Source organism: Panthera pardus, unplaced genomic scaffold, assembly GCF_024362965.1.
Source record: "Panthera pardus isolate Hobbes unplaced genomic scaffold, ASM2436296v1 HiC_scaffold_17, whole genome shotgun sequence".
In the NCBI taxonomy this organism is placed as follows: Eukaryota; Metazoa; Chordata; class Mammalia; order Carnivora; family Felidae; genus Panthera; species Panthera pardus.
This window is the reverse complement of record NW_026526732.1, coordinates 9,427,871-9,453,243: the sequence shown is the minus strand read 5'-3', so window position 1 is coordinate 9,453,243 and position 25,373 is coordinate 9,427,871. Positions and strand designations below refer to the sequence as shown.

Here is a 25,373-nt window from a genome sequence, read left to right as displayed (position 1 = left end):
AGAATATAGGATAAGAACCATATGATCCCCTCCATAGATGCAGAAAAAATATTTGATGAAATTCAACACACTTGCATAATAAAAATTTCTAAACTAAGAATAGAAAGAAATTACTTCAACATGGTAAAAGCCATATATGAAGATCTCACAGCTCATATCATGCTTAACAGTGAAAAACTGAAAGTTTTAGCTCTGTGATCAGGAACAAGGCAAGTATGACCACTCCCTCCATTTCTATTCAACATGGTACTGGAAATTTAAGAGCAATTAGGCAAGAAAAAGAAATAAAAGGCATTTGAATAGGAAAGGAAAAAGTAGAAGTATCTTAGGGGTGCCTGGGTGGCTCAGGCGGTTAAGTGTCCAACTTCAGCTCCAATCATGATCTCACATTTTCACCCTACTCCAAAGACCTGATAAAGAGCTGTATTCCTGCAACACTTTTCTCTACCTCATTCAGTGCATATTTAAATATATTTTTAATACTATATTCACATGGTGTAAAATTTTAAACATTCAAAAGGATATATGATGAAAAATCCCATTTCCTCTACCATCCCCAAGCCACCTAGTTCTGTTTCCCCAGAGATAATGCTATTTCCAATGATTTCTGGAAATATTCTAGTTAAATGTGTGTTTTAATTAGGTGTGTACTCAGACCATTTCCCTCCACCCCAGAAACCATGTGTGGGCATCTTAGAAGGGTGAATAAACTTAAAAATGGAGCCTAAAAGATTTGGAGAAGAATGTTCTAACAGTGGGAATTACTTAACATCAAAATTGATGCCTGGGGCAGAAAGTCTTTCCTTCTCTGAAACTCTTTAAACATAGGATAGTGTGTCACCTTTATGAGTTAGTTTGTAAGAGGTGGTTCTGCAGTGAAGCAGTGCAAAGACCAAAATTACGTGTTTAACCCAAAGGTACAAATTTTTTATTGTAGATATTTTTAGTGGGGTTTCTTTCCCATATTTATCAGAATAAGTCTTCTTTCTTTTTTTTTTTTTTAATGCTTATTTATTTTTGAGAGTACTCATGAGTAGGGGAGGGACAGAGAGAGAGGAGAGAGAGAGAATCCCAAGTAGGCACTGCACTGTCAGCACAGAGCCTGATGCTGGACTCCGTCTCATGAACCGTGAGATCATGACCTGAGCCAAAATCAAGAGTTGGACACTCAACCAACTGAGCAACCCAAGTGCCCTAGAATAAGTCTTAAAATGTCTGTTTTAGAAATTATTGATATAGTCAACTGTGAAATTACATTTCATCTTTAAAAAAAAAAACTCCAGGAAATACTCTGTTAATCAGTTGAGAAATTCTGTCATTTACAACTGTCCGATTTCAGTGACTCTTTAGTTGCAAAATGTTCCAGTCTGTCTTGAAGCATTTGAAAGGTAGTGCTCTGAAACCCCAATAGGGAGGTCTTTCAAAAATAAATTTTGACTTCAGTGGTATTTCTGAAGAGAAGAATCCTTCTAAAGAGCAAAGGGACACGGTCCCTTCATTCCTGTCTCCACAGTGGCACATTTAGACATTTGCCACCAACAGGGTGGAGGTTACTGGTAGGAATGTGTAATCACTTTGTTATCTGCCCCCCTAGTTTTAAATCACAAAAGCAAACAGACAAAAAGGTCAATTCCTTCTGGAACTAGTTCCAATGGCTACTAGTTAAACTCTGCTACAAAAGAGGTGAGCATTTACAGAAGTGTGTATTTTTATAGTTGAAACTTCCTAATATCGTTTTTATTCAAGAATTTAGATGAATACTGGTATCCCAAAATAAAAGTACTGATGACATATCACTGGTTCCAAAACGTAAATCTTGTGAATGATTTTATATCTTTTTTTCCTACCACCTTTGTTTTGTGGCTTGGTTCATTTTAAATTACTGGTAATAATTGTGTTATATTTTAAAATAATTACATCTAAAAATAGTTTAGAATGGAGTACACGGTTACTAAACACTGCCTGAAGTGAGGGACAGCCATTGAACAGGTGTGGCCTGAGGACCAGCAGCTTTCTCCCAGCTTGTTTGGTTCTTGGTGTACATGTAACAGAGGGAATATTGTCCCTGCCCCGACATGAAGCCTGCAATCCAACAGAGAAAACAGCAGGAAAAATATGAGACAGAAATTTACTTTATCCATTATTGCAAGTATTTTTGAGGCCAGTTTTATGGGAGGATTTGATAGTTTAAAACAGAAAGGAAAGAATTTTTTGCTTCATTTGTAGGAAAATTTGAGTAAAGGCCAAAGCTTTGGGCAGAAATACATTTATTAATAGTCCCTGAACATTTTTGCTTGTGACCAGCGACATATGAGAACCTGGGGGTGCAGACCTGCCCTCAAGAAGCTCACAGTTTAACGGGAAACAGGTATGCGAAAACAGCGAAGTTGAAAGTGCTGTGGGGGGCATGGTTAGAATGAGATTAATTCTATGTGGTGGGTCCCCAAAGCCTTCACACATGATGTCTGAGCACCTGTTCTATACCAGACACTGTACTAGACATTGGAGATAAAACACAAGCCACAGTCTTTGCTGCAGGAGGGCCTGGCTCTGTGTGTGTGTGTGTGTGTGTGTGTGTGTGTGTGTGTGTGTGTGTGTGTAGGTTGGGGAAAGGATGAAGTCATGCATTTCATCTGGGACATGTTGGTTCTGAAGGGCCTTTTGCACATCCAGGTGTAGATGGCAGATAGTCAGTCTGATGTGGGAGTCTGGAGCTTAGAAGGGAGGCTTGAGCACGATCCAGCCTTGGACAGGATCTTTGAAGCCATGAGCACAACTGTGATTTCCTAGAGAGGGAAGACCACCCAGGACCAAGCTTAGAAGAAGAGACACAGCTGGGAAGGAGGAGCCAGCACCAACCTATCTAAAGCACCAGAATTAGGGAGTAGAAGCAGAGATTGACGCATGTGCCTGTTTGTGTATTCATTATTATTAGACTTCTCTGGCTTATTCTCTTACAGGCCTTTGCTGACATAAGCTTTGTCTCATTGGAAGTGTTTAGGCATGAAAAGAACTTGAAATAGAAGAGATTTTTAAAAAATCTGATTTCATGTTGTGTCAGTGTTCTCAAGTTATCTGTGACATACTTTTTCCCAAACAGAGTAACTTCCTCCAACACCGCTTGACAACTAGACTGTTAGTGCTGCTTTTTTCCTTCTCTCTGATCTTAATAGTGCGTTATCTTCCCAGGAGAGCTATAGTTGGAATTGATTCATGGCGGGGAATTTGGGGGCTGGCTTTAGTGTAATGTTGAACACTGATGCCTCACTAAGTCACCCGTCCTTTATTCAGAAATTAGATGTCTATTCTGTTGTCTGGTAACTGTTCTTCTCTAAAATGGAAAAATGTGAGCATTGCTCAAAAGATCCTTCAATGCAGAGGCATTTCTTCCCTCCCTTCACAAATACTTACTGCCATGTGACATCAACTATGACAGTCCCTGGGGAGATAGTAGTGAGCAGAGCACATATGGGCCATGCCCTGAAAAGCTTACAGTCTAGCATGGGAGTCAGACAGAAGTGAAATATTGCACAGAAAGGTATGAAAATAGTGATGATTGCACCAGTGGAAGACCAGGGTAATGTGAACCCATAAGAGCAGGGGGTGGAAACTTGTTTGGGATTGGTACATATTAATTCTGGGTACTTGTGAAAAATAACTGCTGCTGGCTGTGGCCTGCCAATGAGCTATCTTTATTAGAAACAGAAGTCATAAATTATATCAAATAACCCCTTCACCCAGCACCAAGGCATGGCTGCTCTTCAAAACATACGTGAGCAAATTGAGAATGTGGGAAGGGGGACAAAAACAGCCTGCTTGCTGGGGACATCACCCATGACATTGGCCTGATAGGTTCCCACACATCTTTTTCCTTGGAAATACATAAATTTACATCTCAGTTAAAGCTACAAGAAGACACATTCCATATTTATCACCATTGAAAACTGCCTACCAAGCGCATTCAGCAGGTGCCTCTTCCAGGGCTTTAGCAGGTCTGACCACCCCCAGTGTCTTGATCCCTGTGCCAGCGCTGCACGAGGGCTTTGCAGACGTGCCAGCAGATACTAGTTTTCTCCATTGCTAGCCAAAAACTCAGCTTCTTCTAAAATGTTTTATTGTATTCCTAGTAGTTTGTGTGTTTTTTTATTTAAGCCCAGTGCAGTAATAGATTCCTTATTGCCCCTGGAGAAAACGGTTTGAGCCTTTTTTTAAATTTTCATTCATTAAAATACAGACATGTTTAAAGGAATATTTTTTAATTTATTTTTTTTTTTTAATGTTTATTTTTGAGACAGAGACAGAGCATTAACGGGGGAGGGTCACAGAGAGAGGGAGACACAGAATCTGAAACAAGCTCCAGGCTCTGAGCTGTCAGCACAGAGCCCGACGCGGGGCTCGAACCCGACCATGAGATCGTGACCTGAGCCGAAGTTGGACGCTTAACCGACTGAGCCACCCAGGCGCCCCAGTGTTTGTTTATTTTTAAGAGAGTGTGAGCCGGGGAGGGACAGAGAAAGAGGGAGGCAAAGAATCCAAAGTGGGCTCTGCACAGATAGTAGCAAGCCCAACGTGGGGCTCAAACTCCCAAACCGCAAGATCATGACCTGAGCTGAAGTCGGATGCTCAACTGACTAAGCCACCCAGGCGCTTCTAGAGGAATGTTTGATGGACAGTTGATTTATTCTAAAACAGCTCTGTAAATTCTGTGAGTGTTTTACTACTTAAATGAAATATATCTTCCCCTGCAGTTAATCTATCTTAATAGTCAGGATTTATGTACTAAAAATGCCTTTTGATGGTCACTGACTTTATTTAATAATAAATATTATTAAGTGCTCTCTGTGCCCAAAGTTGTTAGGTGCCAGGGAGATAGCTGTGGACAGTCTTTGCCCCCAAGGAGCTTAATGTCAAAATCTTAATAGCAAAAGGAGGCAAGGATCTAACACACCCTAAATAACTTTCCCTCTGTGTAAATCCTAGCCTTTCCAGTAAGAGAGCCCGGTGGCCTGATTACCTAATGGCCTTGTCAACTGACTTGACCTCTCAGGTTGTTTCTGCATCTGTAAGATGGAAAGACTTTGCATGCTTCTCCTGATCAGTTGCTGATGGACACAAGGATCTCATTAAACACAAAAGATATAAAGTTTTAATGCCAACAGATGCAGAAACTACTACCACACAAAACAGAAGAGAACATGGTGTACTCCCCCTGGAGGTCCTGCTTCCCGTGGGGTCGGTCATCCAGCTAGAAGACACAGCTCATGTCAGGGGGCTTCCAGCAGCTGTGAGATGGTGCCTCTGTTCCTCCGATGAAGGGGGGCTAACCTCTCCTCTGCCCTGCCTGTGCTTCAGCTCTGCCCATGCACTTGCCTGCACCCCCAGCACATTCCTGTGCCCCAGACCAGGTGAAGTGAGAGTGTCAGGCCCATCTGAGCTCTCTATCAACAGTGCTGGTACTTAACTCCCAGGATTATTTTGACAATACATGAGGTAAAGCTCTTAATATAGTGCTTAGCACAAAGTAAGCACTCAGTGAATGTGTTAATACTGTTAACACATTATAACATTAATTATTAATACAAAAGACTATTCCTCTTAGTCAAATAAAACATTAGACAAACTATTTCAGGAGCATCTTTTCCAAATGTGGTTAGATAACCTGCTTATATAACCAAATATATTTTCTCTTTGGTCAAACATACACCTGAAGTTTTTCTTCTCAATTTGAGAAATTCTTACCAAACCTCCGCTGCTGCTTTTTTTCATTCAAGAAAAATAAATATTACCCTCTTCCTAACCCTCCTTCTCCAACCAAAAGAATAAAACATGCAAAAAACAAAAACAGTGAGCAAAAAGACAGTGATTTTGCTGGTATTTGTAAATATCCATACTCCATAACAAATGTGTTTATTTTGCCATTAGTCACATTTCAGTATTGGAGGACTAAAATGCTTGCAAGTTAATAGCCAGCTAAGTTTCTGGTACTTAATGCTTTGTGTATCGCCTCAGCTACTTAACTGCTCTGTTTTTTGAGTCCTAAATATATTTTGTACATCTTCACAAGTTAAGGTGATGAGTTTTGCCAGAAACCGCAGTCCTTTCTCCTGGTCCGTCAAGGGTTCCCGTCCTTGGTTGCAGGTGCTGTTTGGCACGGCCGACGGGCAGGTGATCGTCATGGACTGCCACGGCCGGATGCTGGCCCACGTGCTCCTGCACGAGTCCGACGGCATCCTCAGCATGTCCTGGAACTGCCCCGCCTTCCTGGTGGAGGACAGCAGCGAGAGCGACACGGACTCAGACGACTACTCCCCACCCCAAGGTAGGAAGCCGGAGGAGGAGGGTGAAGTCCACCACAGGTGCAGCGCGCTGACCCACTGGGAAGAGCTCCGGTGAAGCACAAGGCAGGGCAGCCTGACGTCTGGTCTTGATTCGGCTGTCTTCCCTCTGCCATCCCTTTTCTCAGAATCACCGTGCAGGTGGATGAAGCTCCGTTGGCTTAGGTTTCGCTAGACATGAAATGACCCTTTTCATGTCCCTAGGGAGTTGTGGGGCTTAGCTGCTTAGCAAGAATAAAGAGAGCTGGAGATGAGAAATGCTGTGCTATTACTATAACTTAATCTGTGGTGTTCCAAATCCCTAATGTCATTAAAACCTGTAGCTTTAGTTGTGTGAGAAAAGGATTAGTTTTGCCTGTAATGCAGGCCAGTAATGGGGCTGCTGTCCATGCCCCTCTTCTGTCTTTTGGGGGGAAACTTCCTTTTCTCAGTTCAGAAGAACCTGTCTTCCCCTGTAAGTTTCACAGCAATGTCAGTTTAGATTAATTGGCATCTAGTTTTTTAATATTTGGACCTAAGGAAAGGTTTCAGACTCTTGGTGGGGATGATTTCAGACTCCAGCCTCCTTCACTTTTGCAGTGCATTTTATCTCCCACACATGTGACAGACACACCTCCCACATACACACACAAAAAGCCAGAAACCTTTGATGTTGATGCTGGCCATCACCAACGGCAGCATTCGTCATTGGCCTCCTCAGGACCGTGGCACTTCCCTAGTACCCCATTCCTCTTTTTTTTTTTTTTTTTTTTTAAGGAAAAATACATTGTGAAATAGTAGGAGATCAGACTTGGTCATACTGCTGCAGGACTTCTGTCCTCGCACTGCTCCCCTCTCCGGTGACTGTGGGCACATTCATCCTGTGAGCTGCTGGTCCGGGGAATAGATCTTTAACTGTGTCCCCCATCGGCATCTTCTCCCATTGGTACTTGGAATGCTCTCATTTTGTCCCAGACATGATATAAGACATGATGCTTCCCAGAGACATTCACACATTCATTCAGTCGTTTGTTTAAGGAGACAACTATTTTCACATGAAGGAAACTTTAACAATTTTTTTTAACGTTTATTTATTGTTGAGAGACAGAACATGAGCATGGGAGGGGCAGAGAGAGGGGAAGACACAGAATCTGAAGCAGGCTCCAGGCTCTGAGCTGCCAGCAGAGAGCCTGACATGGGACTCGAACTCACAAGCATGAGATCATGACCTGAGCCGAAGTTGGTTGCTTAACCGACTGAGCCACCCAGGCGCCCCACATGAAAGAAACTTTAGATCTGTTGGGGGTAGGGTTTCAGGGTGCATGGGGTTGGGGGAAGGAGAATGTGCTTCTATCTGAGACATAAACATACCCTTTCCTAGTAGGGCCCCAACCTGAGTGAAGTGTTGACTATTTCTCCAGCCTCATAGTAATAAAGTCCGTGTTATACAAGGTTGGATACTTGTCAGCACACTTTTAAAACAGAACTTTACTAGATTGACTGCAGATTCACTTAGCCCCATGTATTATGGGGAAAAAACAAGATCTAGAGAGCAAGTTATAAAGCAGGTTCAGAATGAGTCCAAGGATAGAATTTAGACCCCGGCTGCTGCTTTAATACATTTCCCTTCTCAGAGCCATGGGGCAATTTGGAGGATGACTGGGATTTGCCTTTCACATAGAGCTGGGTTTTTCTTGGTGGCCTAGGGGATTTGAGCACAGAGGTAGGTACGTACAGCATCTGAAAATGAAGCAGAGGAAAGTAATACCTGAGGATCCTCCACAGGCAGGGCTGAGGTGGGGCGAGTGTGCGGATGTCAGGCCAGCCCACTCCGGATGGCTCCCAGGGATGAACTCGGCATGGGTATGAGGCCTGCAGGGGGCCTTCTGAAAGAGCCCTCATTTATCTTGGCCTGTGGGAGGGACTGACTTTTACTTTTGAAGCAGCATGTGGAAGAATCCAGAACATGACCCATCACAGTTCTTCCTTAGCATCCATGAGTACTCCTTGAACTTACAGAGCGGAATTTTCTTTATACTGGCTGTGCACTGCAGATGTAGCAGAATTGTTTAGGAGCCACAGCCAACCTTGGCTTTCTCTCCAGGTTTGGAGTCTCTTATGGTAAAAACTTACTCGTTGTGGCTGCTGTGGCTCCCTATTTCCTATAATGTCCAATGAAAGGGCATTAGTGTTGAAAAGCAACTTTTCTCTGTACATTGGACCAAGATTAAGAAATTGTTTTCATCCTTCTTTCCACCATCCTTACATGTTATGTGACGTTAAAATAACAATTTATGTTTACACATCATTAGAAACATGACGCATTAACACATGAGTTAATAATCTTCACATGTGTTCTCATCACCATACCCCAGAGCCCAAGGAGCCCCACCTGGTGCCTCCAGGGCCATCTGTCCCCGTCCTGCTTCTCATTCCAGGGTTCCCCGGTGGCGCTCCTCCTGACGGCCCCACATAGTTCCTGAGTGCTATGTACAGTGTTGCCTTACTCAGTGACATCCCAGTCCAGAGTCTGGTCTGCAGTGTCAGGCAGTTGTTAAAGCCCTCTGCCAGACTGCAGCAGTGTGTCCTAGATTTGGGTCATGTGTGCCTTGCCTCCTTTTTACTCAGCACTTTTGTCCCGGCAGATGGTCCAGCAGCGTATCCCATCCCGGTGCAGAACATCAAGCCGCTGCTCACCGTCAGCTTCACCTCGGGGGACATCAGCTTAATGAACAACTATGACGACTTGTCTCCTACTGTCATCCGCTCAGGGCTGAAAGGTACAGAAGGCTGCACGTGACCCCAAGCCCACACATCAGCCCTGTGTGCGTTTGCCTTCCGGTGGGTGTCCCGCACCCAGTACTTATCCATTCCTGCCCGTCCGTGGGCTTAATGGAGTCTGTTAATGAAGGCCACTTCCTTTTGCTCCTCTGCTTATGTGACAAGTTGACACCTAGGCTTATCTTGAGGAGGGATTCCTGACAGTCTTCGCCTTTCTGTCTTTACCTACTACGACGAGTAACCCTCTCTTGGGTGTACGTGTTTGCCTCTGGCTAACATATGATGTCAGTACAGTATTGGACCTCAGCACCCGCCGTTCCTGGGGCAGCAGACCCAGCACGGCAGTTTCACAGAAGCCCCTGTACTTTGAGGCGTATTAAGACACCGATGGTTGTGCGGTAAAGTTCCCGCAGCTGCAGGACTGAGGCATTGATGTAAACAGCAACCGCCAAGTGCTGACTTCCCTGACAGATGTTATGAAATGTGTTCTCTCACAAGAAAATCGCTGTCCATAGGCATTTGGCATGTTCTGAATTTTGCAATCCAAGAATATTTACTCACATTGTGACCCTGATGAGTTCTTTGGAAAAACAGTTCTGTCTCTTCAGGATTAAATGGTACGGTGTAGAAATCCCTGGATTGCCTTTGGTCTCAAAGTTCAAGGGACCTGCTGTAATCCGAATGGAAGACCAGGGGTAAACCAGAACATGCAGTTCAAGTTACTACTGTCACTCAGAACTTGCCTCAGACCAGAGAGTTGTGTCATGTGCTTCCTGTCTGAATTACTCAGGGATCGCAGGGATGATAATGGAGACTCAAGTCCGTATAACTTAACTGTTGATTGGAGTGCATCATACCTGTCTGCCTGCCCCTAAGCACTTCTTGATTCCATTTTAAAACTATAGAATATTCTTTTTTTTTAACTCTTTTTTTTAAAGTTTTATTTATTTTTGAGACAGGGAGAGACAGAGCATGAACAGGGGAGGGTCAGAGAGAGGGAGACACAGAATTTGAAACAGGCTCCAGGCTCTGAGCTGTCAGCACAGAGCCCGACGCGGGGCTGGAACTCACGAACCGTGAGATCACGACCTGAGCTGAAGTCGGCCGCTTAACCGACTGAGCCACCCAGGCGCCCCTTAAACTATAGAATATTCTTACAAGTTCTCCTTTTTGTGGGTGTCCCATTTTGTGTTTCAGATCTATAATTGTGAGGAATTATTTAGCCTAAACTCCTGAGGGACATGAACTATGTAGAAGTCCCTCTTTATACCACAAATAGGCTCCTTTAGAAGCTGAGTAAATAGTTCTGTGTGTGTATGATGATGATGATGAACTTACATTCCTTGGTCTTTTCTGCAGGTTCTTTTCTGAGTGTTCTGACCTTTGTGGAGCTAACATGCAGGGGTGGTCATCATAAATTCTCACATATATTTGGTTGTCCAGGCTCTTCTTTTCTTCTTCAGAAATTCTACTTTTAAACCTTCAACTAAGTTTATTAATTTCTCAGAACCTGCCTCTAGTCCTGGAGCCCTGAACTTTGTTCTCTGACACGTGTCTGATCAGGACTGAAATTAACATCTTACCAGTCAGTTCCCTTGTATTTCTCATATGGCACATTTTTCTGAATCTTTGTCGTCTTGCTTACCTGTGGAAACTTTTTTTAATTCCTTGAATGTGTTGTTTTGTTTTCTGTCTGTGAAACTAGATTGCACTGGAGCAGCACTTCTGACACATCCCCACCAAGCCTGTGGTGGAAGGTTAGGAATGCATATGAGGTGGCTTGTGAAGGTGACCCTGGGTGGCCTTCCCAAGTGTGAAAGTTTTTGACTTGAGTTTCATCTTAAAAATACAGGCAAATTTAGCATTCTTCCCATTGCCTGACTAGAAATCTAAATCTAATCTAAATCTTTCACACTTTCATGGGGGGACATGCTTTTGCACGGAGTCGTCTTAATTGCAGGAAGTTAGGTAAAATTTAAGTGAGCTGATGTCATCCGATCGGCGCTGGATGTAGGCAGTTTCTCTTTCTGTCTTGGTTTCAGAATATTATGAGGACTCAGTCTTACATGTGCTATCAACGGCAGCAGGTTGTTTTGTTTTGTTTTGTTTTTTGTCCACAACTTCATGGGGTAAAATACTAGGAAGAGATCGCCAGAATCTGCCAAGGTGGCATGTGGCAACTTGCTCCGTCCATGGTCATCTGTCCTGTGGTGGACAGGTCGGTCACTTGTCATATAGGGTGGACTGAAACGGGTTAGTCTTTCTCTGTTACTGTCTCAAAGAAATATCATCAGAGAGCTTCTCCAGTGAACAAACATGACTCATGATATTTTCTGCTTTATCACCAACGTTGTAATTTATGTTGTTGCCAAAGAACACAGAATGGCAGATAGCTCACGGTCCCTGTGATCACCCTCTTCTCCGCCACCTGTTACACTGTGTTTTGATTGCAGATTCATAGGGTGGTGGGTGATTTTGTTTTGCAGATGTTTGCTGAGGAGATTCTGCCTTAAAGAAGAATCTGCTAAGTGTCCCAACTTAGGGGACTTCTCTTTATCACATAGTGAACCATAAATTAGTACACCTTATTTGGGGTTTTTACCTTTTGTAGTTACTGTACTTTTTATTGAGAATGTAGGGGAAGAAAGACTGTTTTCCCCCTACAGATCTTAGGTTTTCTGACTGGGACCCTATAAATTACACTGACCAAAGACAGGTTGACTAGAGAAAAAGAAACAAGTTTATTAACACATGCATTGCATTTAGCGGTGGAAGCTTTCAGAGATGAGTAACTCAAATGGGTGGGTAGAGCTTGGGCTTATATTGCATATTAACAGCAGAACAGAACGTTTTTGGAAAAGTGACAAGACAAAGGGAAAGGACTTAAAGTTTCTAGGGTAGCAGATTGTGGGAAGGTAAACAGGGAAGACTAATGGAAGATAATGGCCAGTTCCTGAAGTTTGTCATGTAGATTCTTCTGGAGCTGTGTGTGGGCTGATGAGGGTCCAGAGTTGTCTCCAGTGATTAGCTTCTGTCCTTCCTGGTCAGGGGGCAGAGTGGGCAAGTGCCTGCACAAATTTACACCCTGCTTTTGGGCAAATAGGGGAAAAGAGAGAGCTTTTTTGTATCTGCTCTTTCTCAGTTGCCTTCAGCTCAAAATAGTTTTTATATGCCGGTGTGGCGTCTTTTGAGGTAGCATATTCTCTTACCCTTCAAGGAAAAAACAATTCAGCGATGCGCTCAGAAACTCTGACCTAGACACTTCATCCGTTGCCGTAAAGCAAGCTCTCAAAGGCACTGCTCATTTCACCCACATTTGTCTTAAAATCAAAGAATTTAAACTCCTAGGGTTTGTTTCTTTGTTTTACAGCATTTCCTCTCTTTGTCACTTCATTGCACCACACTGGTAAAAGTCAAGAGCGGGTTTTGAAGGAGAGTGGTTCCAGTCAGTGGTGCTGTCTGCCTCTGCGGTCTGTGCTGATAGAGGTTGGGTCCATCCTCACTGAATACACGCCGCTGTTGCTCAGTCCTCCACATGTTCACAGAAGCACTGTTATTAAAGGGAAAAAGTACATGTTATTTTACCATCACACACTTTGCTACTTAATTTGTTTCTCCTTTGTGCACATGCTCATTTTCTCTCTCGCAACACAAAATCCACGTGTACACACACAAGTACACATGTATCTAATGACTAATAGATGAATCACTAACGTGGGCATCCAAGAGACAAAGGCCCCCGTGAACCTCACTCAGGCTTCCAACCAGCAGCTCAAGTACACGTGGTGTTTGGTAAGAGCGCTATTCTTTCTCCACGAATACTTGGCTGCCTGTTTTTGACCCAGCACTAACTTTCCACACAAGGGGCTCTTGTTAATATAAAAGGACCAAATTTTCTCACCGCACACTACAAGTCAAATTTTGACCCTTCCGGCTCTTACCAAGAAAGATCCATAAGATTGTCTAGCTAAAGTAGAATTGTGTGACTCTGCTAATTTTTTTGTGTATAAAATGTTTAAGAGACCAAAAATCCACAGACACTTCAAAATCATCAAGAGCAGGGCGCCTCGCTGGCTCAGCCAGTAGAGCATATGACTCTTGATATCAGGGTCATGGGTTCGAGCCCCATGTTCAGCATAGAGATTACTTTTAAAAAATCAAGGAAAATCAGTGCTTTAGGAGGATGGGCCTCTTTTGTGCCTTGGAACTCCCCACATCCTTAGAGACTCTGCTGAGAGCTTCAGGAAAAGTGAAAAGAGGCTTACTGAATAAAGCATTTAGTTCGTTCCTTCTGGCTTATATTTTGACACAAATTTTTAGAGGCTTAGAAACTGTGAAATTATTACTAAAAGATCGGGCAAAGGCATTGGGGATTATTTTCTATTCTAATATAAACTTATAAAAACTTCCTGGGACAGGAAAGTTTCTGTCCTGACCACATCTAGGCTTCTGTTTCCTTCTTTATGGAAGTGAAATCTAGAAAGTGAATAAATATGTGATTTTTCTTTGATTTTGTAGTAATTTATGAGGATTTTAGAGTCCCACCCTGGGGATTCAGCCCCTGTGGAGGTACTCACACAGCCCTGGTTGCCACTGAACAGTCCGTGGTTTTTCTTTCTTACTCCCACTCCTGAATTCCTTGTGACGGGGTTTTCTGGGGTAAGCTGGCTCCCCTGGTGAACGCCTGCCCATCATGTGCATCAGGACTGGCTCAGGCCGTTGATGCTGCTGGTTGTGTCATCGTCGGAACAAGAAGTGGTGTTACTCCTACAGAACTTGTTCTCTTTTAAACAATGACTTGGCTGTGGAGACCACGGCTGTCTCAGTATGACTTGGTGACTGCGGGGACGAGCTCCCTGGGCGTCTGCTTGTGGCTGCGCGGACTCCTGCTCCCCGGGCCCAGGCGCCCGTGTGGGGAGCAGAGCCTCTGGTCGCCGAGCAGTGTCTGAGCGGACTGTGTGTCTGCGCCAGCCCCTACGGGGACAGCAGCCCGGCAGCAGCCCACTTTTCTGAGGGGCAAGTTCAAAGAATCTTACTAAAACAATAACAAGAAGAACGGTGCGGGTTCGTCACTCACCACCTGACCGAAGCGGGTTAGCGGCAGAACCGCAGGAATTGGGTGCTGTCCTCTTCGTTTATGCAGTTGCAGGGACGCTGTCATCCTAAACAACCGCAGACTCTGCTTGTGTCACCTTTACCTGTCAGCATTAGTGGCTCTTCCTCTTGACTTCCTTGTGTTGCCAAAACTGTCATCCAGAGAAGGTCATTTCAGTTTCATTGTCATGGCCGGCTTCTCACCAGAGCACCTGAGCCCTTTGGATACCCGAGCACAGTGAAATACGTGCACAAATCCTCAAGCCTTCCCCCCTCTCGTCTTTTTTGAGATCTTACTCACCAGGATATTTGGATGATGCTTTTAACTTATTTTTCATTTCCTGGTTTGTACTTGTCCTTATTCATATCCTTTTATAAGAAAAAGTGGGGGGGGGGGGGGGAAGCTCCTTTTATTGATGCTTTCACTGACTCAGATTGTAGAGATTTTTCGTTCTGTGTTTGTAGCTGGGTTCACTCAGCCCTCTGCTACGTCTGTCTCTAGTTCCTGTCGGTGGCTCACCTGATGGGCTGGCTGTCGCTTCCCTGGGTCCAGAGAGCCATCTTGTCCTGGGACCACAGTCTGGTCTTCAAAGGAAGTCACAGAGCACTGGTGACCTCAGAATGTGCTGTTACTAACATCAGAGTCAGCACCGCGTGTGAATAAGAGCAAGGTGCTGTGATGGTTTGTGACCTGATGGAGCTCAGGCCTTGCTGGCATCTGGTCCCAGCTCTGAGACGTGTCCTGTCATGACAGGGCACCGTCAGCTCCATCCAGCCTCTCTCAGGCCTCTGAGTTCTGGATATCAGTGCTCTCTGTATGAGCCAGATAGGGTTCTGGGGCCTTGATGGAGAAGAACTATGTTCTAAATCTTATTAGTACTATTAGCTTGTTTTACCAGCCAGAATAAGTAAATTGCCACGTTGGGATTTGACAAACCCTTTCGTAGCCATTTTTATAGGTACCGAGTGGCTTGGTAGGTGGGCATCACATCTCCAGGGTGAAAATTTCTGACAATTTCTGACAACACTCCATCCAACAGAAGTATTTATCTTCTTTTCTAAGCCCTCATAACATCCCAATGTGGAATAAAAGTCAAGGCCTTCATATGCAGATAAGTCCTTTATCTGAACTTTATCTGCCCAGTGGTGCACAGAAATCAAATGAATATAAACTTAGAATTTGCTCTTGACTTACTTTTTGCATTTGTAAATTCTTAGAGTCATCGCTGAGGGCAGGGACACAAGCAGCAGATGGAGAGTCATGGGATTAATGATCTTACCTGCTCCCTCAGATTTCTGCACATCCCTCGACGGTAATGCCGGTGTTGAAGTTAGGTATTTAACATGCCGGCTTCATCACGTGGTTTGGCCTGATACAGCTTTGTGTCAGGGAGCTGTGCTCCCCATCCATGTGATAGACACCTGTTTAAATAGAGTCTGTACTGTCTTCAGAGAAATGGGTAGCTATTGTCTTCGTGAGAGAAAGGGTAAGAGCTGCCATTGTATTTGCTCAGCAGCTCTGTTTTCTAAACTACTTCAGTGAAGGTTCAGGGAGGGTCACATCCTCATGCTGACTGTCTTCTTTGTGATTTCAGAGGTGGTGGCCCAGTGGTGCACGCAGGGAGACCTCCTGGCCGTCTCTGGCATGGAACGGCAGACCCAGCTCAGTGACCTCCCCAATGGCCCTCTTCTGAAGAGTGCCATGGTCAAGTTCTACAATGTCCGCGGGGAGCACATCTTCACCCTGGACACGCTTGTACAAGTAAGGATGTGTGTCAGACCTTCATTGTAACGCCACTGTGTTAGTATGCTCTCCGGGCTCCATTAAACACCGTGAGGTGGCTGTAGTTCCTATAATTATCTTCGACAGATTTTAATCTTTCGTTGACCTTAATTAAATTATGGAGTGTAAGCCAGAAGAAATAAGGGAGAAACATGTTTTTGCCTTTAACCAAAATACTTTGTTACATCCCCCACTGAAAAGAGTGGACAGTGAGTAAGCAGAGGGAGCTGGTGTTTATCGTCAGGCAGAAATTAGCACTTACAGAAGTATGTGCTGAATCTTCATTTATTCACTCTGATGTTAGGTTTTCTATGCCAGTAATGTACTTCTACATCTTAGCTAAATGACTGTTAAACAGTAAGTAAGAAAGCTTAAAAATCTTTGGGAAAGAAAGGTAGCCCTTTTCTATTTGTTTTTATTTCCCAGAGATCTGTAGACCACTTCATTTCTGATTTGGATCAGCTCTCGTGGAGGACGAAATTCTTAGTGGGGTGTAGTGGAGACAGGTCTGAGAGTGAGTTGATGATTGACTGGGGCAATAATAAACTAGAGACTTCTTTTCTAACCTTACCCAGCTCAAAGAGGCAGGTATACCAGATTCGGGGAAATTTGCAATTAGATGCAGACATTGATTATTTAAATATAGCTCTCTTTTTTTGGTTGTGGAAAAACACACATAATAGAATTTGCAGTCTTAATCATTTTTAAGTGTATAGTTCAGTATTGTTAATTGTATTACGTTATTGCGCAACCAATCTCCGAACGTTTTCATCTTAACAAAACTGAAACTGCAGGTGCATTGTCTGGAACATAGTAGGTGCTCAGTAAATATTTGCTTGGTGGATTGATGGATGGACAGTTGTCAACATATGCTCTTTTTAGTGCTTTCTGCTGATAGTTTGAACCAGGAGGCTATGTGCCTTCTCACTCAGATGTTGTGCTGACTTTCTATCCCTACCCTGACAGGTAGGAGAGGATGGGCATTTCCAGCTCTTTCTGAGTTAATAAGGCTTTTACAGTTATTAAAAAACTTATTTGTGAATTGAAGTAATGAAACACACTCCCAGTATATTCAGTGTTGTCCACTCTTCAAACTGACTCAGGGCACCCCTCCTGCTGGTATTCTGTTCCTTCCACAAGGATTGCCCTCCCTGCCATCTCAGCTGGGGGAAATCATCCTTAACGCCAGCACGGTCACATCCTTATGTAAATCTGCCCAACAGCTGCAACCCCTCTTCTCCATGAAGCATCCCCCTGGGATGTTTGATACTTCTGATATTTATTACACTTTTCTGTGTACTTGTCTTACCTTCTTGAAGTCAAAGACCACATTTTCTTCATTTCTTTGAAATACCTGGAATATGGTAGACGCTCAACGGCCTCAACCAGTGTAGAAGTTCTCACCAACTGTAACATACAACTGTGAAACTAACATAGGTCTTGAATTTTAACTGTTTGGGGCTCAGAGATAGGAAGGGAACTTAGCTGATCATCCTTTGGGGAAAAATATCCATATAGTGTCTCAGAATTTTAATAAATTATTCTTTTTTTCATTTGAGGATCTGTGTAAACCATTGAAAAAAAATTGCCTCAATAATACAAAGTAAAGTAATGGTGTTACTAAAAATCAAGTACAACAGGGTGCCTGGGTGGCTCAGTCGGTTGAATAACCAACTCTTGATTGTGGCTCAGGTCATGATCCCAGGGTCAGTGGATTAAGCCCTACATCAGGCTCTGCAGCTGAGTGCAGAGCCTGCTCAGGATTCTCTCTCTCCCTCCCTCCCTCCCTCTTGCCCTCTCCTCCCCCCCCCACTCCCCCACTCATGCGCTCTCTTTCTCTCTAAAAACAAAATAAATAAAATTTAAAAAATCAAGTACAACATTAATTATAGAGAGCACCAACTTTCTTCTGTAATGATTCTAAAATTACATGTTATCTGTGCTGTTTCAAGTTGTCCAAGGGCAGGGACATTTTTATAGCAGGAAGGAAGTTGGGAAATTTATTGGGCTGTTTATAGAAAGAACTAAATGCAATTTAGATTGGATAATTTATTTGCAAGTTAATTAGATTGTAGGTTATTGCGTACAAAGCCGTTGCTGGGCACAAACTTGCGGCAGCCTCAGCTTTAAAATGGATTCTCCTGATTTACTCATAACAGCAATGCCCGTGGCTGAAGCTCTTCAAAGGAAATACACTGCAATTCATTTTCCTTTCTTTTCCTTTCCTTTCTACCTGTTGTAGTTGAAAATCCTGTAATTTACCTCATTAGCTATTTCTGGGACCATCTATATGTAGTTGCATATCTGTTCATCTACAGCAGATGTTTAGAGTTCGCATTACTGACTGAAGTTTGCAGGCTTCAGTAATTTGGGTCTGGGTTGTTGGTTGGTTGGTTGGTTTTGTTGTGGCTTTATGAATGTTTGTTTGCATTAAAGGCATGTTGGAGGAGTTGGCTTATATTCTGTAAGGTTCCTTTGTTGATATAATTAGGGTAAAATGTTAAGAGAGAAGGGAGAGGAAGAGATGGATGTGGAAACTGAAAAGTGAAATGAGAGATTGCAGGTATGGTCATAGACTCTGTACTCAAGAAGGAAAGTCTGTTAGCAAAGGTATATATTGACCCTTTTTGTTGAGGACTAACTGTACCTATTTTTTTAAAAAAAATTTTTGTTTAACGTTTATTCATTTTTGAGAAACAGAGAGAGACAGAGCATGAGCGGGGAAGGGGCAGAGAGAGGCAGACACAGAATCTGAAACAGGCTCCAGGCTCTGAGCTGTCAGCGCAGAGCCCGGATGCGGGGCTTGAACTCACGGACTGTGAGATCATGACCTGAGCCAAAGTCGGACGCTCAACCGACTGAGCCACCCAGGTGCCCCTGTACCTATCCTTACGAAGCTGCCACAGGAGTGCTTTTTCCATGGTTTGCTAGAAATGGATAAGAAGAAAGTCCTTCCTGGGATTGTCAGCTTTGAAAATATAAGAATGGTGCATTTTCTAAAACTGCAGTTTGGGTGCCTGAATGCTGAGCTGGCTTTTACTACTTACTGCCCCTTAGTCAGCGGCCAAATCATTACAGCTTAATATTCAAAACTGTCCGTGGCTCCACCAACACAGTTTGATGGTGACCAGTCACCCAACTTGGTCTGTTTAACAGTGAACTGTTCTAGAAGGCTTTCTTTCTTTGTACACACTTGTACAAACATTAGACATTCCCTTCGTACACACCTTTACAGACATTATACACATCCCCTTCCAATGTTAGACATTGGAACGCATTTCCTCTAAGACAGAAAACATTCTACTTCCTAGGGGAGCTGTGGAAAGGAGGGGCAGAGCTGCTCTGGCTGTAGGAGGCTGGGAGGGCCCTCTGGCACCCACAGGGTCAGACAGCTCCATGGGCTGGTCCCTGGTCCTCAGCTGGGAGCCCTCATCAGCCAGAAACAGTGGGTTCGGACAGCCTCACTGTCCCTCTCTTGGGACAGCTGGATTTAACCCTTTTGTTGTCTTTCTTGAGCAGCTTATCTTTAATATGAAAAGAACAGCCTGTTTTTCATTCCTCTTAGATTTTTAGAGGACTCCATGCAACTCACTGCAGTATACAAAAATAGTAATATGGTGAGGAAGCTTTCAATTTTTTAGAATAAATAGACTGCCCGTCTCAGTCAGGCCTCTGCTAAAACTACCTCCTTGGAGCAGCCTTCTCTGCCCCCCTTTGTCTGAAACGACCGCCTTGCTCTTTCTCAAGGCCCCTATCCTGACATGATCGGCATGGTCAGGTACTCTCCATCAGAGAGACTGAGATGTGCATCTCTCTTCCTGTCCTACCTCACAGTGTCAGCTCCACGAGGGCAGGGATTTTATTTTATTCTGTGTTGGTCCCCAACACTTGGAATGTGTGTGGCCCACTGCAGACATTTGACAGACAGCTAACTGGATGACTGACTGGCAGCACAGTAGATGAACAGATGCCCAGATGAGTGTGCGGTGTGCTTCGTGGGCAGCAGGAGGTGAGGCTCGCGAGTGTGTGGCGTGTCTTCATGTGCCAGAAGGGGCTGAGACTGACCATTCACTAATAAAGTCCCTGTGCTATAGCCAAGGACGGAAGAGGAGCAGACTCACTTGCCTCCCTCACGTGGATCGGCATCAGACAGCGAGACAGGCAGGTCCTCAAGTGGTCAACTTGACTGTGCGCTAACCACTCACCAGACCTCCATACAAATAGCATCTCTCTCCAGCTAATACCTGTCCTTGTTTCATCAAACTCACCGGAGCCCTAGATTTCTACTACACTGATGCTCCCCGAAATGTAGCTCACGTTCTTGTCCTTTTGCTTTGGATTTAGACACGCAAAGTATGTGAACTTGCCCACACAAATTAAGATTTGAATGTTACCAACTTCACAATTCTGGCCATCAGTTCTAAAAATAGTCATTTTGTGTGATTTGAGAGAGATTAAGTCTGCAGATTTACAGCTGAGTTTTTCCCTAGCAGACAGCAACTGTTCAAAAGCATTAATCTGTGGGAGTTGTCTTAGTGTGCACCCGTATCTGTTCCCGGGTCTATTGGGATTAAACATTTGGTATGTTTCTCTTCTGCTGCAGCCAATCCTGGTAGGTGGGCAGTTCTTAGGGAAGATGGCGCTCTGTGGGCAGGCAGTGGATTCGTGCTCTGCTGGCACCCCTGATCCTCGGGGACGGAGGGCAGAAGTCCCTGATTGGGGGGCAGCTGAATCAAGACACCCCCACCCCACATCTGTGGCATGTGCGCCTTGAGTCTTATTGTTTCCAAAGCAGCAGAACATTTGTAGGGAGGGTTTTGTAGGCTGAAGTACCCATAAACAGCACAGGAAAATCAGCACCAGAAGGAAATGAGACATTAAAAAAATAAGATGACATATTTAAAAAAGTATAAAGTATTCAAAAGGGTATAAAAGGATTTTGTGTGTGGTTTCCTATTTATTTGTTTATTTTCACCTCTGTTGAGATATAGGTGACATGAATGTTGTGTAAATTAGAGTACACAAGTGTGGATTTGATACACTTGTATATTATAACAGAATTGCCATCGTAAGGTTCACTGGCACCTCCATCACGGCACACAATTACCATTTCTTTTTTGTGGGAAGAACGTTTTAAGATATAGTCTCTTAGCAGCTTTCAATACACAGTATAGTCTTTCTCCTGGTGTATAGGACTTAAGGGTATCCTGAGGTCATGTCCCTACTGCCAAGCCTCCCCCATTCAGTAGGAATTACAATAATCAGTTCCCCACATCAGGGAGATCTCAAAACCTTGAGACAAGAGGATCAGCTCTATCTGTAAATGCTTCTTTATTTTTCTAATATAGCCTTAAAAATTAGTATGGAAAGGTACCAGTATTTATTTTGCTGCTTTACATCTTACAGGGAGTATATGCTATAAAAATAAGTTACAGGCAAATTCTCTTTATTTCTGTTTCTTATTTTATTAAGTTTGTTAGTGGGACATTATACATTCTTTAGGTGGTTATATCTGTACGCTAACAGAGAGGAGGCAGCATCTTGTGGTAGGTGAGCATAAGCTGTGGAGTTGAGAGGAAATGGGTGAGAATTGTAGCTCACAGTGTATTAGCTGCAACTAAGTAGCCTCTCTGAGCTTCAGTTTCCTCACCTGTTAAATAGGAATAACGATACCTACATGGTAGAATTGAAAGGATTAAATGAGATGTTATATGTACTTATTGAGATGTAAGAGAGATAATTTTTTTAATGTTTATTTTGAGAGAGAGGGAGACACAGAAGGTGAAGCAGGCTCCAGGCTCTAAGCTATCAGCACAGAGCCCGATGCGGGGCTCAAACCCACACACCGTGAGATCATGACCTGAGCTGAAGTCAGACGCTTAACCAACTGAGCCACCCAAGGCTGCCCAGAGAGAGAATTTTTATCCACATTGAAAGTCTGTATAAGTGGCTCAAGTTCATTTGTACAAAGGGATAAACGATACATACTTACCATAATGGTAATTTTATGTAAGATCCTCCCAAAACATGTAATCAACTGTTACCATGAAAAGCAGAAACCAGAAGGACAGAGGGGACAGGGATTAATGATAGCAAAGGAATTTTTGTGTAATTTTTATGCCTTCTCTGCTTTGTCTTTAGTACTGATTATGGCTTACTCTAAGTTAACAGGCCCCTGTATGGAGTCGGCCCCGGGTGTGGGATCCTCTTGTAAGGAGGCGTATTTTAGAAGTACTCTGGAGGCCCGCACACTTGAGTTCTAGGTTCCCACCCACGGCTGCCTGGGCTTACAGAGATGGAAATAAAAGATGGAGTATCTTCAGCCTTGCATTTTGTTTTGAAGTTGAAACCTGGATTAGCTGACCCTGGAGGCTATTTTAAGCAGGTGTCTTAATCTGTTCCTTTTATCTTGATATTTGTCACTGAAGCGTGAAAATTCTGTTCCTGTCATTCCTATAATAGATCTGATATCCCCACTTCTGATCTTTGAAACCCCTCAAGACCTCGTTAAGTTCAGCCCCATCCAGCTGGACAGGAATGAACAGATTCTCCTGTGGCTTTGCTATCACAGCCCTCTGCCACTTCCCTTCTTCCTTGGTTGATCCTGGCTGGCACCCCCGAGCCTTGGATTTTTTTTTTTTTTTTCAATATAACTAGTCACTGACTTGCATCTTTGGATTTCATCCTGCCTGTTCAAAGCAGTGGTGTCCACAACGCCCTGGAGTGGCCACCGCAGAAACTGGGTCCTCTTTCCACATAGCTTTTAGCTTTCCTTAGCTCCAGGGCTGCTGAGGGTGACAGTGATTCAGTGCCTATGGGTTATAACCTGTGATCGGTTCCAGAAGCACCTTCGGCATCTTGCCTCTCTTTCTGTCCTCACAGCTCCCGTTTTACTCGTGACAACACGAGAGGCTTCCTGGGATTGTATGATGGTCCCCAGGCCACACGGTACATGACCCCAGGCCCAGTGTTGATTTGATGCTAAAATGCTCCTTGTTGGGACAAAAGGGGGACAAAAATGCTATCTGCTCTACCTCCTTGCCACTACTGCCTCAAGCCACAGGAACTACCACCAATTTCTTAGGGATCCAGATAACGAGAGTTTCAGTAAGGAAGGTGTCTTACTGTTCCCCAGACTAATTGCATCTTCTGGCAGAGACATTAGAGCTAAGTTAGGTTTTACGATACCAAATTAAATGAGATAATACATGTGAAAGAACTTCACAGAACTATTCCAGTCAGTGCCTTGTGTTCTGGCCTGGGGATCTGACTACTTTCCAATGAAAATACTGAATTTGTGTAATGTAGTATTTCGTTATCTATTGTGCTTTTTAAAACCAATATTCTCAAAAACTATTCAGTCACTTTATTTTACTTGAGACACGCTTGCATCGTCTTCTTACCACAAGAGCAGAAGCCTAAGTATAGCCTCCCTCACTTCCTGCAGCGCCCCATTGTCTCCATCTGCTGGGGACATCGGGACTCGCGGCTGCTGATGGCTTCAGGACCAGCCCTGTACGTGGTGCGCGTGGAGCACCGCGTGTCCAGCCTGCAGCTGCTGTGCCAGCAGGCCATCGCCAGCGCCCTGCGAGAAGACAAGGACGTCAGCAAGCTGACCCTGCCCCCCCGCCTTTGCTCCTACCTCTCTACCGCCTTCATCCCCACCATCAAGGTAAAGCCCGTCCACCCCCCCTTCTCTTCCTCCCCCATGCTGGCTGCCTGCCTGCTCCCGGAGGGCAGGTGAGATTCCCAGAGCAGGAGCGCAAAAGCCATGTCTGCTCCTCGGCGAGCGTATCCAGGTGACGGATTCTTGCAAGTGCAGTGTGTCCCTGGCACGAGAAGCGTCCACCAGAGACTTGCCTTGTGTAAGGGGCGTAAGCTTCTTGTGGCAGAGGCGGTATTGGGAGCTTGACTGCCGTGCCATCCTGATCATCTGTCTGCTTGGTTCAGTCCTCACTTCCTGGCAGGTGCTTCAGAAAAGCAAGAAACGCGTTCCTAGAAGTTTGAGTAGTTTGCTCCGTCACTAGTTACGGGAATGGTCAGAGTGAACCCTGTCCTGAGGATTGAATTACCGCGCTGAGGAGGGGCGACCTCCATCCAGCACTCGCTGTCACTTGTCCTTTATATTGATTGCAACTCAAGAATTAGTCCGTGTATTGGTGGTGTGTGGACTGTATCTGCCAGTTGCTAGTCAAGTGTGGCTTTCCTCCTAACCTCAGGCCTCGGCACCTTACATTCTTTCCCGTGTTCTCTTTTTTGTATCCTAGCTCTGCTTCTAAGTATCAGATTGACTTGTTCGAGGTTACTTTTTTCTTAAAATATCAGTTTTAGAATCTGTTGGGATGTTTTTTCAAGTTGCTTAATGATCTTGGTTGTGAACCAGTGATTCTCAACGCTAGCTGCACATTAAAATCACATGGGGAGTTTTTAGAAAATGCACATGCCCAGGCCCACCCCCCAGAGAATCCAGTTTCATTGCTTGAGGTGGGATCCCAGCTTAGGTATTTTTTAAAGCTCCCAGGAGATTCTTACGTGCACCCACAGTTGAGAATGGCTGCTCTCCATCACACGGTTAACACTCCCTGAGCTATCAGCCAGTGCTCTGTTGGAGTAATCAGTGCTGTCTGTACTCTTTTCTTTCCATGTCCTGCCTCCAGCCCCCAATTCCAGACCCCAACAACATGCGAGACTTTGTCAGCTACCCCTCGGCTGGCAACGAGCGTCTGCACTGCACCATGAAGCGCACAGAGGACGACCCGGAGGTGGGCGGCCCGTGCTACACCCTCTACCTGGAGTACCTGGGCGGGCTTGTGCCCATCCTCAAGGGGCGACGCATCAGCAAGCTGCGGCCAGAGTTTGTCATCATGGACCCCCGGACAGATAGCAAATCAGGTGGGCCTCCACACCCTGTTTTCGGGTGTGGTTGAGGACTCGTGTTCCTGACAGCCTGTGCAAAGTTAATGCTTACTTAAGAAATGTGGGCCTGTGTTTTGGCTAGCGTGGAACATCCTTGAAGCTGCTCCGTTTCCAAAATTGTATTGAAGCTAATGATTCTTCAAATGTACTTTCCGGTGGGTTTTTAACAGCACCTGTAAGACTTCGCTTGCTCGGGGCCGTGGATCGAGGGAACGTAACTCGCAGTCTGGGGGAGGCTGGCACAGGCTTTTTGGGAATAATAGGTTCCTCTTTTAGTTATTATCAGGCATTATCGAGGGCCTTAATGTACTGCTGAGACAAGCTGAAAATCATCGTGAGGTACATCTCTGTCTCCCAGAGCGAATGATGGAATTAAAATCTTCAAACCTTCAGCCTACTCCTCAGCCTCCTACTAGAATCTTCCTTTTGCTCCTTACTAATCCACCATTAACCGCTTTTTAGCTGGTTACCAAGGAAAATTCCTT

The 25,373-nt window shown here is 44.4% G+C and overlaps 1 protein-coding gene across 2 annotated transcripts in view; it reads left to right on the top strand.

The window, feature by feature from the left end:
• The window catches only part of TULP4 (TUB like protein 4), a 242,569-nt gene that overhangs the window by 194,232 nt on the left and 22,964 nt on the right, over window positions 1-25,373 (top strand). For both annotated transcript variants that reach the window (XM_053904314.1, XM_053904313.1), the window contains exons 6-10: window positions 6,139-6,319; window positions 8,960-9,094; window positions 15,785-15,951; window positions 23,420-23,644; window positions 24,630-24,864. In XM_053904314.1, coding sequence (XP_053760289.1) covers window positions 6,139-6,319; window positions 8,960-9,094; window positions 15,785-15,951; window positions 23,420-23,644; window positions 24,630-24,864 — 943 coding nt within the window. The remainder of the gene's footprint in view (window positions 1-6,138; window positions 6,320-8,959; window positions 9,095-15,784; window positions 15,952-23,419; window positions 23,645-24,629; window positions 24,865-25,373) is intronic.